The sequence below is a fragment of the Procambarus clarkii genome, chromosome 52, assembly GCF_040958095.1.
Source record: "Procambarus clarkii isolate CNS0578487 chromosome 52, FALCON_Pclarkii_2.0, whole genome shotgun sequence".
NCBI classification, from domain to species: Eukaryota; Metazoa; Arthropoda; class Malacostraca; order Decapoda; family Cambaridae; genus Procambarus; species Procambarus clarkii.
Window position 1 is genome coordinate 19,780,346 of NC_091201.1, and position 15,626 is coordinate 19,795,971.

Sequence of the window (15,626 nt, forward strand, 5' to 3'; positions counted from 1 at the left end):
ATGGGCAAAGTTTCTTTCACCCTGAATGCCCCTGTTACCTAGCAGTAAATAGGTACCTGGGAGTTAGTCAGCTGTCACGGGCTGCTTCCTGGGGGTGGAGGCCTGGTCGAGGACCGGGCCGCGGGGACACTAAAGCCCCGAAATCATCTCAAGATAACCTAACCTCAAGATAACCTCATATATAAGAAAAACAGTTAAAAAACGGAATGAAAAAAATAAAAATATATTTAAAAATAAACTATACCCACGAAATGAATGGTATGGTAAATAGCATAAATAGGATATGGAATAGCATAAATTGGAATTAAATAGGATTTAATTCCAATGCAATGTCACACAAAACATTTAAATCAAAATGAAAATAAATCGAAATCTATGAAAATTAAATTTATTAATGCAATCGGAAACATTGAAATGGATTCATAACATATGTAGTATAGCGTGTGTTGCTACTACGTGCAACAAATGACGCTGTTTAAAAAAAAACGTTTTAACTGTCACAGGTGTTGCACCTGTGACAGTTAAGTAGGTATATATTAGGCATATAGTAGGCATACTGTAGGTATATAAAAACATGCGCAAATTCGAAGTGCATGTTGTGTCAAAATTTCAAAGCAATTGTTGAAGAATTTTCGGAGATTACAACATGTGTTGCTCTTATGTGCAACAAATGGCGCTGTTTTTTGTTTTTTTAAAAAGCATGTTTTTACCGTTCATGGGTGAGGCACGTATATAGTAGGTATATAAAAGCACATGCCTATTCTTATGCAACGTTGTGTCAAAATTTCAAAGCAATTGGTAAAGAGGTTTAGAAGATTTTCCTCACATGAGAAACACAGTGTTTCAAAAAATGCCTGTTTTTTTCCCGTCACAGACGGGACATCTATTTATTATGTATATAAAAACCCGCTCTAAAGCGAATGGAACGTTGTATGAAAATTTCAAAGCAATCGGTGAAGAATTTTCGGAGATTAACGATTTTGAACAAACAAACATTTACATTTTTATTTACAGAGACTACCTGTACCCGGCCACAGCACCCTTCCCCTGTCTCCTCGTCCTCCCCACCATTTCCCCTTCCCCCGTGCCCTCGTCCTCCCCACCATTCCTCCCTCCCACGTCCCTTTGTCCTCCCTGCCATCCCCCCACTCCATCATTCCCTCGTCCTCCTAACCATTCCCCACTCCCACGTGCCCTCGTCCTCCCCAGCATCTCCCTCTCTCCTGTCCTTTCGTCTTCCCTACCACTCCACCCTCCGCCGTCCCCTGATTTTTCCCACCATCCCGCACACTCCTGTTCCCTTGTCCTCCCCACCATTCTCCACTCCCCTGTCCCCTCGTCTCGACCATCCCCAACTCTCCTGTCCCCTCATCCTGCCCACCATTACCCCCTCTCCTGTCCATTCGTCCTCCCCACCATTCCCCACTCCCTCATCAGATGCATTTCCAAATCATCTGATGTTCCCATCAGAAAATTGGGAACATCAGAAGATCTGATGTTTCCATCAGAACAGTGGGAACATCAAATGATCTTATGTTCCCATCACTGAAATATGAGAAAAACAGTTAAAAAACGAAATAAAAAATGAAAAAAATGAAAAAAATAACTATACTCACAAAATAAACCGTATGGTAAACAACACTGCTCAATTCCAATGGAGTGTCGCACAGAATAATTAAATCTAAATGAAAATAAATCAAAATCTATGAAAATTCATTTTGTCAGTGCAGTCAGAAACATTGAAATGGAATCGAAACATATTTAGTATAGCGTGAGTTGCACTCATGTGCAACAAATGGCACTGTTTTATTATAAAAATCATGTTTTTTACGTGTCACAGGTGTGGCATCTATACTTATACGCACGAAATGAATGGAATGGTAAACAACATAGCTCACTTCCAATGCAATGTCACACAAATGATTAAATCAAAATTAAAATAAATTTAAATGAATGAAAATTTAATTTGCCAATGCAGTCGAAAACATTGATATGGAATCGTAACATTTAGTATAGCATGTGTGGCTCTTATGTGCAATAGATGGCACTGTTTCTTAAAAAAAAATGTTTTTACCTGTCACAGTTGTGGCATCTATACTTATACTTACGAAATGAACGGTATGGTAAACAACACAGCTCAATTCCAACATAATGTCACACAAAATAATTCAATAAAAATTTAAATTAATCGAAATCTATGAAAGTTAAATTTGTCAATGCAATCAGAAACACTGAAATGGAATTCATAACATATTTAGTATAGCGTGTGTGTGTTGCTATTACGTGCAACAGATGGTGCTTTTTTTGAAAAAAAACTTGTTTTGCCTGTCACAGGTGTGGCATCTATATAATAGGTATATGAAAACAAGCGCATACTCGAGTGGAATGTATCAGAATTTCAAACTAATTGGTAAAGAACTTTGGGAGATTACAGTATGTGTTGCTCTTATGTCCAACAGATGGCACTGTTTAAAAAAAAAATGTTTTTCCTGTCACAGGTAAGGCATGTATATAGTAGGTATATGAAAACACGGGCCTTTTCGAATGCCACTTTGTGTCAAAATTTCAAAGCAATCGGTAAAGAGGTTTCGAAGATTTCCCTCACACGAAAAACACATGAAAAACACAGTTAAAAAAAAATATATTTTTTCTTGTCACAGACGTGACATCTATATAGTATGTATATAAAAACCCGCTCTGACGTGAATGGAACGTTGGGTGAAAATCTCAAAGCAATTGGTGAAGAACTTTCGGAGATTAGCGATTTTGAACAAACGAACATTTCCATATATATATATATATATATATATATATATATATATATATATATATATATATATATATATATATATATATATATATATATATATATGTATATATATATATATATATATATATTTATATATATATATATATATATATATATATATATATATATATATATATATATATATATATATATATATATATATATATATATATATATATATATATATATATATATATATATATATATTTATATATTTATATATATATATATATATATATATATATATATATATATATATATATATATATATTATTGAAAGGACCGTTATCCCCACAGGCACCAATGCAACTAACAATTTACTACAAAAACATGAAACGTGCATATGAAAAACTCTCCCGACACTAAGCAAAGCGCCTCAAGAGAGACTAACGTCGTCTATGCCTTCACATGCCCTCTTGGGGACTGTCTGCCTCAACGATATCAGTATATAGGCAAGACAACAACGTCTCTCTCTAGGCAATGCACAAACAATGTAATCTCCACGCACAACCAGATCATCACCAGAGACATCTTAACAAGCAACACTGAAATAATCGACAGATATAACGACAGCAGGAGACTGGACATCAGCGAGGCACTACATATTAAGAAGTCCAGACCAGCAAAGAGCCAGAGCTCAACCTCCACAAGCATAACTAGATGAATACATAATTACATTTCCCCCACTTCAGGACCAAGAGCCAACGCAGACACAGCATCCATTAACCCTACTAATACCCCTCCCCCCTTATCCATTTATTCATTGTTATATTTAATACCTCCTTGTTATGGCATTCATCCGCCACCTCACCCAAAGAGTTAATCCAATGTTAAACACGGAAAAATTGTCATTGAAAATGTAATGTGTACCTTGCGAAACGCATCCCCATGCGTCAAATTATAATAAAGTGTAAAAATTACCTTGTTTTCCGCGGGCGCCGAAGATCAAACCCCGGCCCCTTGGTCCACGAGTCTAGAGCGCTGTCCACGCACCCACCACCCCTAACAGTTTGGAGAGTTAATTTTTCAATTTCCCCCGACAGTGATTAAAAACGTAAGAAATATTAAGAAGATTTGTGTTAGAATCATTATTCTTACCCTTTCGGTTGTACTCAATATATATATATATATATATATATATATATATATATATATATATATATATATATATATATATATATATATATATATATATATATATATATGTCGTACCTAGTAGCCAGAACGCACTTCTCAGCCTACTATACATGGCCCGATTTGCCTAATAAGCCAAGTTTTCATGAATTAATTCTTTTTCGACTACCTAACCTACCTAACCTAACCTAACCTAGCTTTTTTTGGCTACCTAACCTAACCTTACCTATAAATATAGGTTAGGTTAGGTTAGGTAGGGTTGGTTAGGTTCGGTCATATATCTACGTTAATTTTAACTCCAATAAAAAAAAATTGACCTCATACATAGAGAAAAGGGTTGCTTTATCATTTCATAAGAAAAAAATTATAGTAAATATATTAATTCAGGAAAACTTGGCATATTAGGCAAATCGGGCCTTGAATAGTAGGCTGAGAAGTGAGTTCTGGCTACTAGGTACGACATATATATATATATATATATATATATATATATATATATATATATATATATATATATATATATATATATATATATATATATGCACTAACTTGCTTAAACACACAAGTTTGAAGGTATACAACCTTAAACAACAACCTCCCACCAGGGGACTCGAACCCTAGCCAGCACAGATGCTTCACAACACCTAGCATAGCTGGTATGCCTTTAACCCACTACACCACTCAGACCCCTAAAAGAGATGGGAATTTCGGGGTATTTAACCCTCCCAACCACCCCCACCTCCCAAGGGCAACCAGAGCAAGTGAGGGGTCACTCACGTTCTTTCATATATATATATATATATATATATATATATATATATATATATATATATATATATATATCACATGTGTATGTGAGATAAATTTGCACCTTGCATATTCATTCCTGAGTTGAAGATATTCCAAGGTGGAACGAAACGTTGTAGAAAATATACCCATCAATAATCATGACTTCCTTTACCAAGAATTTCGGTAACATGATTGCTCCAACTTAATCCCGAGAGTAAGAAAATAGTTAGAAGCATAGAAAGCGTCTATGCTCTCTATGCAAATAGTACATTTTTCACATACTAGCAGCGGTCGTCGACAAAGCAAGAATGTAAAAAAGTTGTATGCATAGAGTCAGGGGAGGCAGTAAGGGTCTACTAAATGTAAAAACGGGTATGTCGTTTTTCTGTCGAAAATCGACCATCAGCAATAATGTAATGCTTCTCCAAATTGCTTCACTGGAGCAATTTTGATCTCCGTTGCTGGGATGGTTTCCACTGTTGTTTATGTGAGAGCTACAGGCGGTGCTTAGATGAGTTCCTCATTTGAGTAGATAGCCACTGTCGGTGAAACATTTAGCACCGTCGTCCAGCAGTGACCACCACCGTCACCCAACAGTGACCACCACCGTCGTCCAGCAGTGACCACCACCGTCACCCAGCAGTGACCACCACCGTCGCCCAGCAGTGACCACCACCGTCACCCAACAGTGACCACCACCGTCACCCAGCAGTGACCACCACCGTCACCCAACAGTGACCACCACCGTCACCCAGCAGTGACCACCACCGTCACCCAACAGTGACCACCACCGTCGTCCAGCAGTGACCACCACCGTCACCCAACAGTGACCACCACCGTCGTCCAGCAGTGACCACCACCGTCACCCAGCAGTGACCACCACCGTCACCCAACAGTGACCACCACCGTCACCCAACAGTGACCACCACCGTCGTCCAGCAGTGACCACCACCGTCACCCAACAGTGACCACCACCGTCGTCCAGCAGTGACCACCACCGTCACCCAGCAGTGACCACCACCGTCGCCCAGCAGTGACCACCACCGTCGCCCAGCAGTGACCACCACCGTCGCCCAGCAGTGACCACCACCGTCACCCAGCAGTGACCACCACCGTCACCCAGCAGTGACCACCACCGTCACCCAGCAGTGACCACCACCGTCGCCCAGCAGTGACCACCACCGTCGCCCAGCAGTGACCACCACCGTCACCCAGCAGTGACCACCACCGTCACCCAGCAGTGACCACCACCGTCACCCAGCAGTGACCACCACCGTCACCCAGCAGTGACCACCACCGTCGCCCAGCAGTGACCACCACCGTCACCCTACAATGACCACCACCGTCACCCAGCAGTGACCACCACCGTCACCCAGCAGTGACCACCACCGTCACCCAGCAGTGACCACCACCGTCACCCAGCAGTGACCACCACCGTCACCCAGCAGTGACCACCGTCACCCAGCAGTGACCACCGTCACCCAGCAGTGACCACCACCGTCGTCCAGCAGTGACCACCACCGTCATCCAGCAGTGACCACCACCGTCACCCAGCAGTGACCACCACCGTCACCCAGCAGTCACCACCACCGTCGTCCAGCAGTGACCACCACCGTCATCCAGCAGTGACCACCACCGTCACCCAGCAGTGACCACCACCGTCGTCCAGCAGTGACCACCACCGTCATCCAGCAGTGACCACCACCGTCACCCAGCAGTGACCACCACCGTCACCCAGCAGTCACCACCACCGTCGTCCAGCAGTGACCACCACCGTCATCCAGCAGTGACCACCACCGTCACCCAGCAGTGACCACCACCGTCGTCCAGCAGTGACCACCACCGTCGTCCAGCAGTGACTACCACCGTCGTCCAGCAGTGACCACCGCCGTCACCCAACAGTGACCACCACCGTCACCCAACAGTGACCACCACCGTCGCCCAACAGTGACCACCACCGTCACCCAACAGTGACCACCACCGTCGCCCAACAGTGACCACCACCGTCACCCAACAGTGACCACCACCGTCACCCAACAGTGACCACCACCGTCACCCAACAGTGACCACCACCGTCACCCAGCAGTGACCACCACCGTCACCCAACAGTGACCACCACCGTCACCCAACAGTGACCACCACCGTCACCCAACAGTGACCACCACCGTCACCCAACAGTGACCACCACCGTCACCCAACAGTGACCACCACCGTCACCCAACAGTGACTAGCGTTGTCAAGATACCAACCACATTCTACAATCAGCTCTACATACATCTTTCTTCTTTACTCTGTATTAGTGTTGCCTTAAGAGCACTTCACGTCTTGAAAATATAGCAATACCTGATGATATAAAGATTATAGCCTAAAAGCCGACTAATTATATTTACATTATAATAATAATAATGATAATGAGAAAATCCACTAGAGCAATATGGTGGACTTGAGGGAACTCATTGTCAGCCGTATACTTTAACACTGACTTGCAAAAAAAACATACAAACGGATTTCTACTGAAATCACAGGAAGTCTGGAGCCAGTGCAAGTGTTTACGTGAGACCCACAAGCAGTCCTGTGGAATTTATTTTGTTGCCGCCGGAGGCGGCTAGTTTATTGTGCACCCCATACCCATCCTGTGAGCGGTAGCGCAAAAAGCATTACAGAAGGCACAAAAGGTCTTTATCAGACCTCATCTTAGGATATTACATAAACAATTTCATCTATCCTTCACAGCTTATAGTTACAATGTCAGCTAGTTACTCCTGAGGAAGGGCAGAGTGGTCCTACTCCTTCCGCTCAAACTTTAGAAACACACAGAATTTATATGTTAATGGTGATGATAATAATAACAGAGCCCATTCTCCTGTTTTGGTAGTACCTATAGTACCTACGAGGACCATAGTACAAATACCGACATACAACGCAATTAGAAAGTATAAATCGGAACTATTGAATTTGGACAAACCGGAAAAAATTTTCTACTTACGTTTCAAAGAGAAACTAACCTAACATTCCTAGGCCTAATACACGCTATCTGAGGCCTAATATAGTACATATGTGTACTATACTAGGAATACTTGTTTTTATAGCTTCATTCTTTCGAAGCCTATAACGTGAAAGTACAAAATTCTACTATCTAATTGCTTAGTACGTCAATGTTTGTACTATGGTGCACATAGTTACAAAAAGTGTTATCTAAACACAAGGATGGGTTGCAGTAATAATTTTTATTTAAAAAATATCCAGAATACGTACAGTGATTTAATAGCTGTTACATAAAATGCATATTTACTAAAGCGACAATACAAAAAGCGTACTATTTTCCCCATGCATCATAATATAACATAAATACCCAATACTTGGTCAGGCCTACTCATACGAGGCAGGTCCTATTTAGATCCAACTATTTTTACTCGTGTCCCGTGTTAAAACTTACTAAATTGTTTGCATCAATAATGGTAGCTCCTAAAATATTCCATCCGCCAACGACCCTCTTTTCCCTACCAATATTTTCGAACATTCTTTTTAAATCGGATTTGACTAATTTTTACGAGTTCTGATGTGGTTTGGCACCCTCATGTACTTGTTCACATTCTCCATAAAAAGGTTTCTCATCTTCTCGTAACCTTGGATCATATCTTGTCCTACATCTCAAGAGAGTGTAAGTTTCCTTATGTCTTTGTAAGAAAGAATCCAAATGTTTCGGATTAACGTTGTCACTCTACGTTGAGTGCTTGAGGGAACTCAAATCCACTATTGTCAGTCAGTAATATCATTGTATTTCGAGGAAATACTGTCATTTTCACGTAAAATTCGGCAAATCATAAGTACTAGTTTAAATATAGATCTTAATGGAAGGGTAGCAATGTAATGGTTTCGGACCCTGGGACGAATCCTTTACCCCTTTTAAAAAAGAGTTGTTTATCGCGAGAGAAGTGGACACGGATGTAGTAACATTGTCACGAAGGTGACGACTGGACCAGGCGCAGAGTTCACTCTCAGCTCTGGCCAGCGAGAGGCAACATATAAAGTCAACATTTACCATGTTGTTTACAAGTATTATATCAGTAGATAGTGGGAGGGAGCTGGAGTACTCCCCGAGGGGAAGATGGGGAAGGGAGGGAGCTGGGGCACTCCCCGAGGGGAGGATGGGGAAGGGAGGCAGCTGGGGTACTCCCCGAGGGGAAGATGGGGAAGGGAGGGAGCTGGGGTACTCCCCGAGGGGAGGATGGGGAAGGGAGGCAGCTGAGGTACTCCCCGAGGGGAAGATGGGGAAGGGAGGCAGCTGGGGTACTCCCCGAGGGGAAGATGAGGAAGGGAGGGAGCTGGGGTACTCCCCGAAGGGAGGATGGGGAAGGGAGGCAGCTGGGGTACTCCCCGAGGGGAAGATGGGGAAGGGAGGGAGCTGGGGTACTCCCCGAGGGGAGGATGGGGAAGGGAGGGAGCTGGGGTACTCCCCGAGGGGAAGATGGGGAAGGGAGGGAGCTGGGGTACTCCCCGAGGGGAGGATGGGGAAGGGAGGGAGCTGGGGTACTCCCCGAGGGGAAGATGGGAAGGGAGGCAGCTGGGGTACTCCCCGAGGGGAGGATGGGGAAGAGAGGGAGCTGGGGTACTCCCCGAGGGGAGGATGGGGAAGGGAGGGAGCTGGGGTAGTCACCGAGGGGAGGATGGGGAAGGGAGGGAGCTGGGGTACTCACCGAGGGGAGGATGGGGAAGGGAGGGAGCTGGGGTACTCACCGAGGGGAGGATGGGGAAGGGAGAGAGTTGGGGTACTCACCGAGGGGAGGATGGGGAAGGGAGGGAGCTGGGGTACTCACCGAGGGGAGGATGGGGAAGGGAGAGAGTTGGGGTACTCCCCGAGGGGAGGATGGGGAAGGGAGGCAGCTGGGGTACTCCCCGAGGGGAGGATGGGGAAGGGAGGCAGCTGGGGTACTCCCCGAGGGGAGGATGGGGAAGGGAGGCAGCTGGGGTACTCACCGAGGGGAGGATGGGGAAGGGAGAGAGTTGGGGTACTCACCGAGGGGAAGTATGAAGAAGAAGGGGAACCAGCAGAGGAGGAAAACGCCGACGACGATGCCCAGCGTCTTGGCCGCCTTCTTCTGCCTGCGGAACTTGGCCATCTTGCCTGGGGGTCCGGCCAGGCGGCGCTCGGGCGAGGTAGATGGTGACTCCTGGTCCTGGGCGGCGTCTCCCTCTTGGTCCTGCCGCCGCTGGGACCTCCCTCGGCCGCCCTCGTCCAGGCGGGTGTCCTGCCAGTTGAGGGGCGTCATGGCCAGCCGCAGGTGGGGCGTCGGGGGCATCAACTTGGCCATGCCCTTGCCCCGGTGCATCCTCAGGCCACGCTTCTCGGGCTCCGGCGGCTTGAGCGGCCCGTTGACCAGACAATGCCCGTTGAGCCCGCCCACGCCCGTGGCCAGCCCGGCTGCCATCCCCGCAGCTATGCCGACGCCCATGCCGCCACGGTGCGCCCGCAGCGTGAGCCTGGCGTCGCCGCCGCGGTGGACCCTGAGCGTGACGGAGGTCTTGGTGGTCTTGACGCCGCGCTCCAGGAACTGGGACTGCTGGATGGCGGCGCGGTAGATGCGCCAGTACACCGCCAGGATGCACAGGCTTGGCAGGTAGAAGGACCCCGTCACCGAGAACAGCACATACCCGAGCTCCTGGTTCACTGTGCACACCGTCGGGTCGGGGTCGGGCGGAGTCTTCCACCCGAAGGCGGGCCCGATGGATATGACGGTGGCGAGCGCCCACACCGCGGCGATCAGCACGCACATCCGCCGCTCCGTCATGATGGTAGAATACGCAAGCGGCCGCGTCACCCCGATGTAGCGGTCGAGGGAGATGACGCAGAGCGACCAGATGGAGGCCGTGCAGCAGAGCACGTCGGCCGTCGCCCACACCCCGCAGAACACCTCTCCAAAGTACCACTTGCCGGACACCTCGAGGGTGGCGCTGAAGGGCAGGACGGTGGTGCCGAGGAGCAGGTCGGCCACGGCCAGATTGACGATGAGGTAGTGGGTCGAGGAGCGCAGGTTGCGCGACATGAACACCGCCAGCAGCACCAGCACGTTGCCGCCGATGGTCAGCACCACGATGGTCGCCAGCACCACCGACTTGACCACCGCCTCCACCAGGGCGTTGGTGCTGACGTCAGCCCACGAATCTCCCGCCCTCTCCCTCCCGGGCAGGTACGACGAGGCGTTGACGGCGACGCTGGTGTTGACGTAGGTGTCGTCGGCCGGGTCGTCGGGGTAACTGTCGAAATCATAGTCGTCATCGAAAATCCAGGAGGTGTTGAGGAACCTGAGGGTGGTGGGCCCCTGGTACCAGTGGGTGACATTGGCGGCAGCCATGGTAGCCACCTGCCTCACGCGCGCCACCTGCTCCGCTGTACCAGCTGACGATACCAAGCGGCAACACCACTCATCTCTCCCACAGGACGAGGACAACACCACTCATCTCTCCTGCTGGCGGGCCAGCAACGCCACACCATCAACGCCGCACGCGGAGCGAAATAAAGATTTCTCTGCCTGTCTCCGGCGCCGGCCGAGCGGCTCTTGACAGCTTCTCTCATCAAGTTAACATGTTATTTCCATGGGAAATAGCGGCTCTGGGGCTCCGGCTGACCCACACTGTACGACGCTTTCGTGTTCTCACAGTACCTTCTTCCCTGTGGTGTAGTCTCTGGCCCACACTGTATCACCTCACAGATTCTCACGTCTCCTAAGTCTTCAGCAACTACACACTCTCACCCAAGTACCAAATAAACACCTCCTGTGCACGTCCTGAGCGTCTCTTAACACTCTCCAGATGTCTCGTGCATCTGCCACGTTGTCTTGGTCCAAGTGTTCGGGGAATGTACACTGTGCTACGATGTGTCTACAAGCATATCTCCCCCACCTCACCTACCCTTCCGCTGACACTGCCTCAGATGACAAGCTGTGTATGAGCAATGTCAACAGCCCCTAATCAGATGACAAGCTGTGCCGGGGCTACAGCCCTTAATCTTTCCTTGTTACCTCAAAGTACCGCACACTGATTTACTCGCAAATTATTATCACACGTCACAAACTACTGGCTTTTGTCACACACTGCTATCTCCTGTCACAAACTATAGCCTCTTATCATCAATTATTACATCTTTTACACACAAATGGTTGTTTCATAAGGGGTGCCAGTTTGGTACACACTCAGTCTGCTGCCTGGTGTCACAAACTTTCACTAGACGCCACAAACTGTCACCCAGAGGGGAGGGGGGGGGAGGTTGTAACCTAGTCGTTAGTGTCGTAAACTGCTCATTACCCTCACATATCAATGTGAGGCATCATAAACTGATGCTAGCGTAAATAACTATTATTTGATTTCGGGCAACTTCTATATACCGCAGTTTTCAGCCAGTATAAGACACTAAAAGCAGGTTTTGTTCTATCACTAAATGCAATGCAACATAGTTTTATCGACTCACAACCTCGTTCAGAGTTGTAAACTGCTGTACGGTGCCACATGAGGCGGCCAGATAACACATTATGACACTGCGGCAGTCTCTCTCTTTCTCATCTATTGCCAGTACCTAATATACATAAATTATTACGATTAATCTTTTTAAAATTGAATTGTAGATACAAATTAAAAATTTTAAGTTCGTTAACGAACAAAAAAATTGCCTTTGTTTCCGTAGAAACGTTATATATTTAATAGTTAATTTGTTTGAGGGAGCAGTTCAATATCTCTGGTCCGCGGTCCTTAGCGTCCCTCGCTGCCTCCCCTCCCTCGCCCCTCACGCGTGAGGGGAAGTCATAGACGCAATAAACCAGCGATTTGTGAACACTGAGGCTTAATATTTATAATGCTCAGAATTCTCAAATACTTGTAACAAGTTTTGTTTACACTCGGACAGCTGTGTTTACACTCAGACAGCTGTGTTTACACTCAGACAGCTGTGTTTACACTCGAACAGCTGTGTTTATACTCGGACAGCTGTGTTTACACTCGAACAGCTGTGTTTACTCTCAGACAACTGTGTTTACACTCAGACAGCTGTGTTTACGATCGAACAGCTGTGTTTATACTCGGACAGCTGTGTTTACACTCGAACAGCTGTGTTTACTCTCAGACAACTGTGTTTACTCTCAGACAGCTGTGTTTACACTCGAACAGCTGTGTTTACACTCGGACAACTATGTTTACACTTGGACAGCTGTGTTTACAATCGAACAGCTGTGTTTACAATCGAACAGCTGTGTTTACACTCGGGTTTTCTGCTCAAAACTCAACACCACGTTATTTATTTTTCTCTGGTGAAGACTATTGATTCACTTCCTATCATCGTCGTGTTGTTTGCCTTATTATGTCACGTTCTCCAGACACGACGTGCGCCTTCTTGTTTGTTTTGTTTGTAGTAAAGGTTTGTTTGTGGAGGCAGGCCACCACCAGCCTCCCTGCCACCTGAGGAGTCCTCACACCCGCCTCCCCCACAGCACAGTCATGTCCAGGGACTCCCAGCAACAGATGGCGCTGCTAGGATCACGTCCGGGTTCAGATCTCGCGGCAGTCACATGTTTCATACACCTGCAACCTCCAGTTATCCTCTGTTTTCCACATACACTATAAAAGGGATTAATTCCTATCTTGTTTGGTTTTGAGACGTTAGTTAGAGGAGCGCATGATAAGTTTGGTGCAGTGTGACCGATAGGGGTTGGCTGTCGGGTAGGTGAGAGCGGGTGGCTGGCGGGTGTGTGTGTAGTGCCGCTGTGACCCACACTGACCCGCTCCACGCTCCTGCTGCTGCTGCTGCTGCTGCTGCTGCTGCCTCGCCTCGCGCGCAACTCTAATTTTCTTGTCTGCCTTCACCTCCCTTTACCTTTACCTTCCCCTTGTCTACCCTTGCCTCCCTTATTTATCCCTTGTCTACCCTCGGCTCTCTTACCTTCCTCTTGTCTGCCCTCGCCTCCCTTATCTATCCCTTGTCTACCCTCGGCTCTCTTACCTTCCCCTTGTCTACCCTCGCCTCCCTTATCTATCCCTTGTCTACCCTCGGCTCTCTTACCTTCCCCTTGTCTACCCTCGCTTCCCTTATCTATCCCTTGTCTACCCTCGGCTCTCTTACCTTCCCCTTGTCTACCCTCGCTTCCCTTATCTATCCCTTGTCTACCCTCGGCTCTCTTACCTTCCCCTTGTCTACCCTCGCCTCCCTTATTTATCCCTTGTCTACCCTCGGCTCTCTTACCTTCCCCTTGTCTGCCCTCGCCTCCCTTATCTATCCCTTGTCTACCCTCGGCTCTCTTACCTTCCCCTTGTCTGCCCTCGCCTCCCTTATCTATCCCTTGTCTACCCTCGGCTCTCTTACCTTCCCCTTGTCTACCCTCCACTCCCTACCTTCCTCTAGTCTTCTCTTGACACCCCTACCTACCCCTTATCTACCCTCGACTCCCCTACCTTCCCCTTGTGTACCCTCGGCTCCCCTACCTTCCCCTTGTCTATCCTCTGCTCCATTACCTTCCCCTTGTCTACCCTCGAATCCCCTTCCTTCCCCCTGTCTACCCTTGGCTCCCCTATCTCCCCCTTGCCTACCCTCGGCTCCCTTACCTTCTCATTGTCTACCCTTGGCTCTCCTACCTTTTACTTGTCTACCCTTGCCTCCTTTACCTTCCCCTTGCCAACCCTCTTCTCCCCTACCTTCCCCTTGTCTACCCTTGGCTCTCTTACCTTTCCTTTGTCTAACCTCGCCTCTCTTACCTTACTCTCTACACTTGGCTCCCTTACCTTCCCCTTGTCTACTCTTAACTCCCTTACCTTCCCGTTGTCTACCCTTACCTCCCTTACCTTCCCCCTTGTCTACCCTCGGCTCCCCTACCTTCCCCTTGTACTGTATCAATTATACGATGTATGTATGTGATGTAACTATATAACCTGAGCTTGTAAAAGCACCTTCATCACCTTCAGTGATTAAGTGCTTAATTGCACACTAGTTTCTCTATCAGCTATCTCACCCTGTCAGAGTAAAAGAGACAAATGTATGTGAATGCATGTGTGTGTATGTATGTATACATGTATGTATATATGTATATGTATATGTGTGTTTGTATGTATGTATATGTATGTGTATAAAGTATATATGGAAGCTGATCAGAATTACATTTCACCTTTGTAAATGCACATTAATGACACTATGTAAAAGAGACATCGAACACTTTATGTAGGGCATACGTAAATCTGTGTATCTATGTATTTACATATGTAGGTTAGCTTATGTCACGTGGGGGTGGGCGGTCCGGGGCTCTGCTAACACTTAACTGCTAGGGGCTCAAAGGGCCCAAATACTCAGCCCCTCCGACTCCCTGGATTCACCGGAGTCTCCTTGGTCACACAAGATAGGACCAACGATGCCCACCTCCGCAGGTCTTTGCTTCCACCACAAAGGGGTGCCACTGATTCACCCTGGAAGCCCTTCAGTCAACCACGGGGAAACTGCTGTTAACAGTTCCGGCCTAGACCCGTGGGGGAGTGAAGGAAGACTCAGGCTTACCTATAAACATAACCTCCCTGAGTCTTGCCTGCCAGACAAAAAAAGGTTGCAGGAACTCCTTTCCCGCCTGTCTTCTCTATCTTCCTCTTAGCAAGGTCGCCAGCTGGGTTATTATATCTGCACCCCAGCAATGCAGTTCAGTGGGTGTATCATATATCGTTTGTAGCCAGAAATGTATGCTCATAGAGAAATATCACAAATGGAGGCACACTCAAACACAGTAATAAAATGTGTGGATTTACTGATGCAAATACATGAACACACACACACAATCACAAGTAATACATGAATATGGATAATGAGTCTGGAGATCGTCAGCCTCTTCTTCCACGACCTCCAACACTCCTTCAAATGGGCAGGAAGACAGGA

General features: G+C 47.0%; 1 protein-coding gene across 1 annotated transcript; it reads right to left on the bottom strand.

The window, feature by feature from the left end:
* Nucleotides 1-9,705: 9,705 nt before the first annotated feature.
* LOC138352161 (alpha-1A adrenergic receptor-like) lies at nucleotides 9,706-12,781 on the bottom strand. The gene has a single exon (XM_069304425.1). The coding sequence runs from the start codon at nucleotides 11,083-11,085 to the stop codon at nucleotides 9,706-9,708; it is 1,380 nt and encodes a 459-aa protein (XP_069160526.1). The 5' UTR covers nucleotides 11,086-12,781.
* Nucleotides 12,782-15,626: the final 2,845 nt, after the last annotated feature.

What these genes read in the sequence shown, in the direction of transcription:
- LOC138352161 (XM_069304425.1), bottom strand. Translation starts at nt 11,085, where the DNA reads ATGGCTGCCGCCAATGTCACCCACTGGTACCAGGGGCCCACCACCCTC.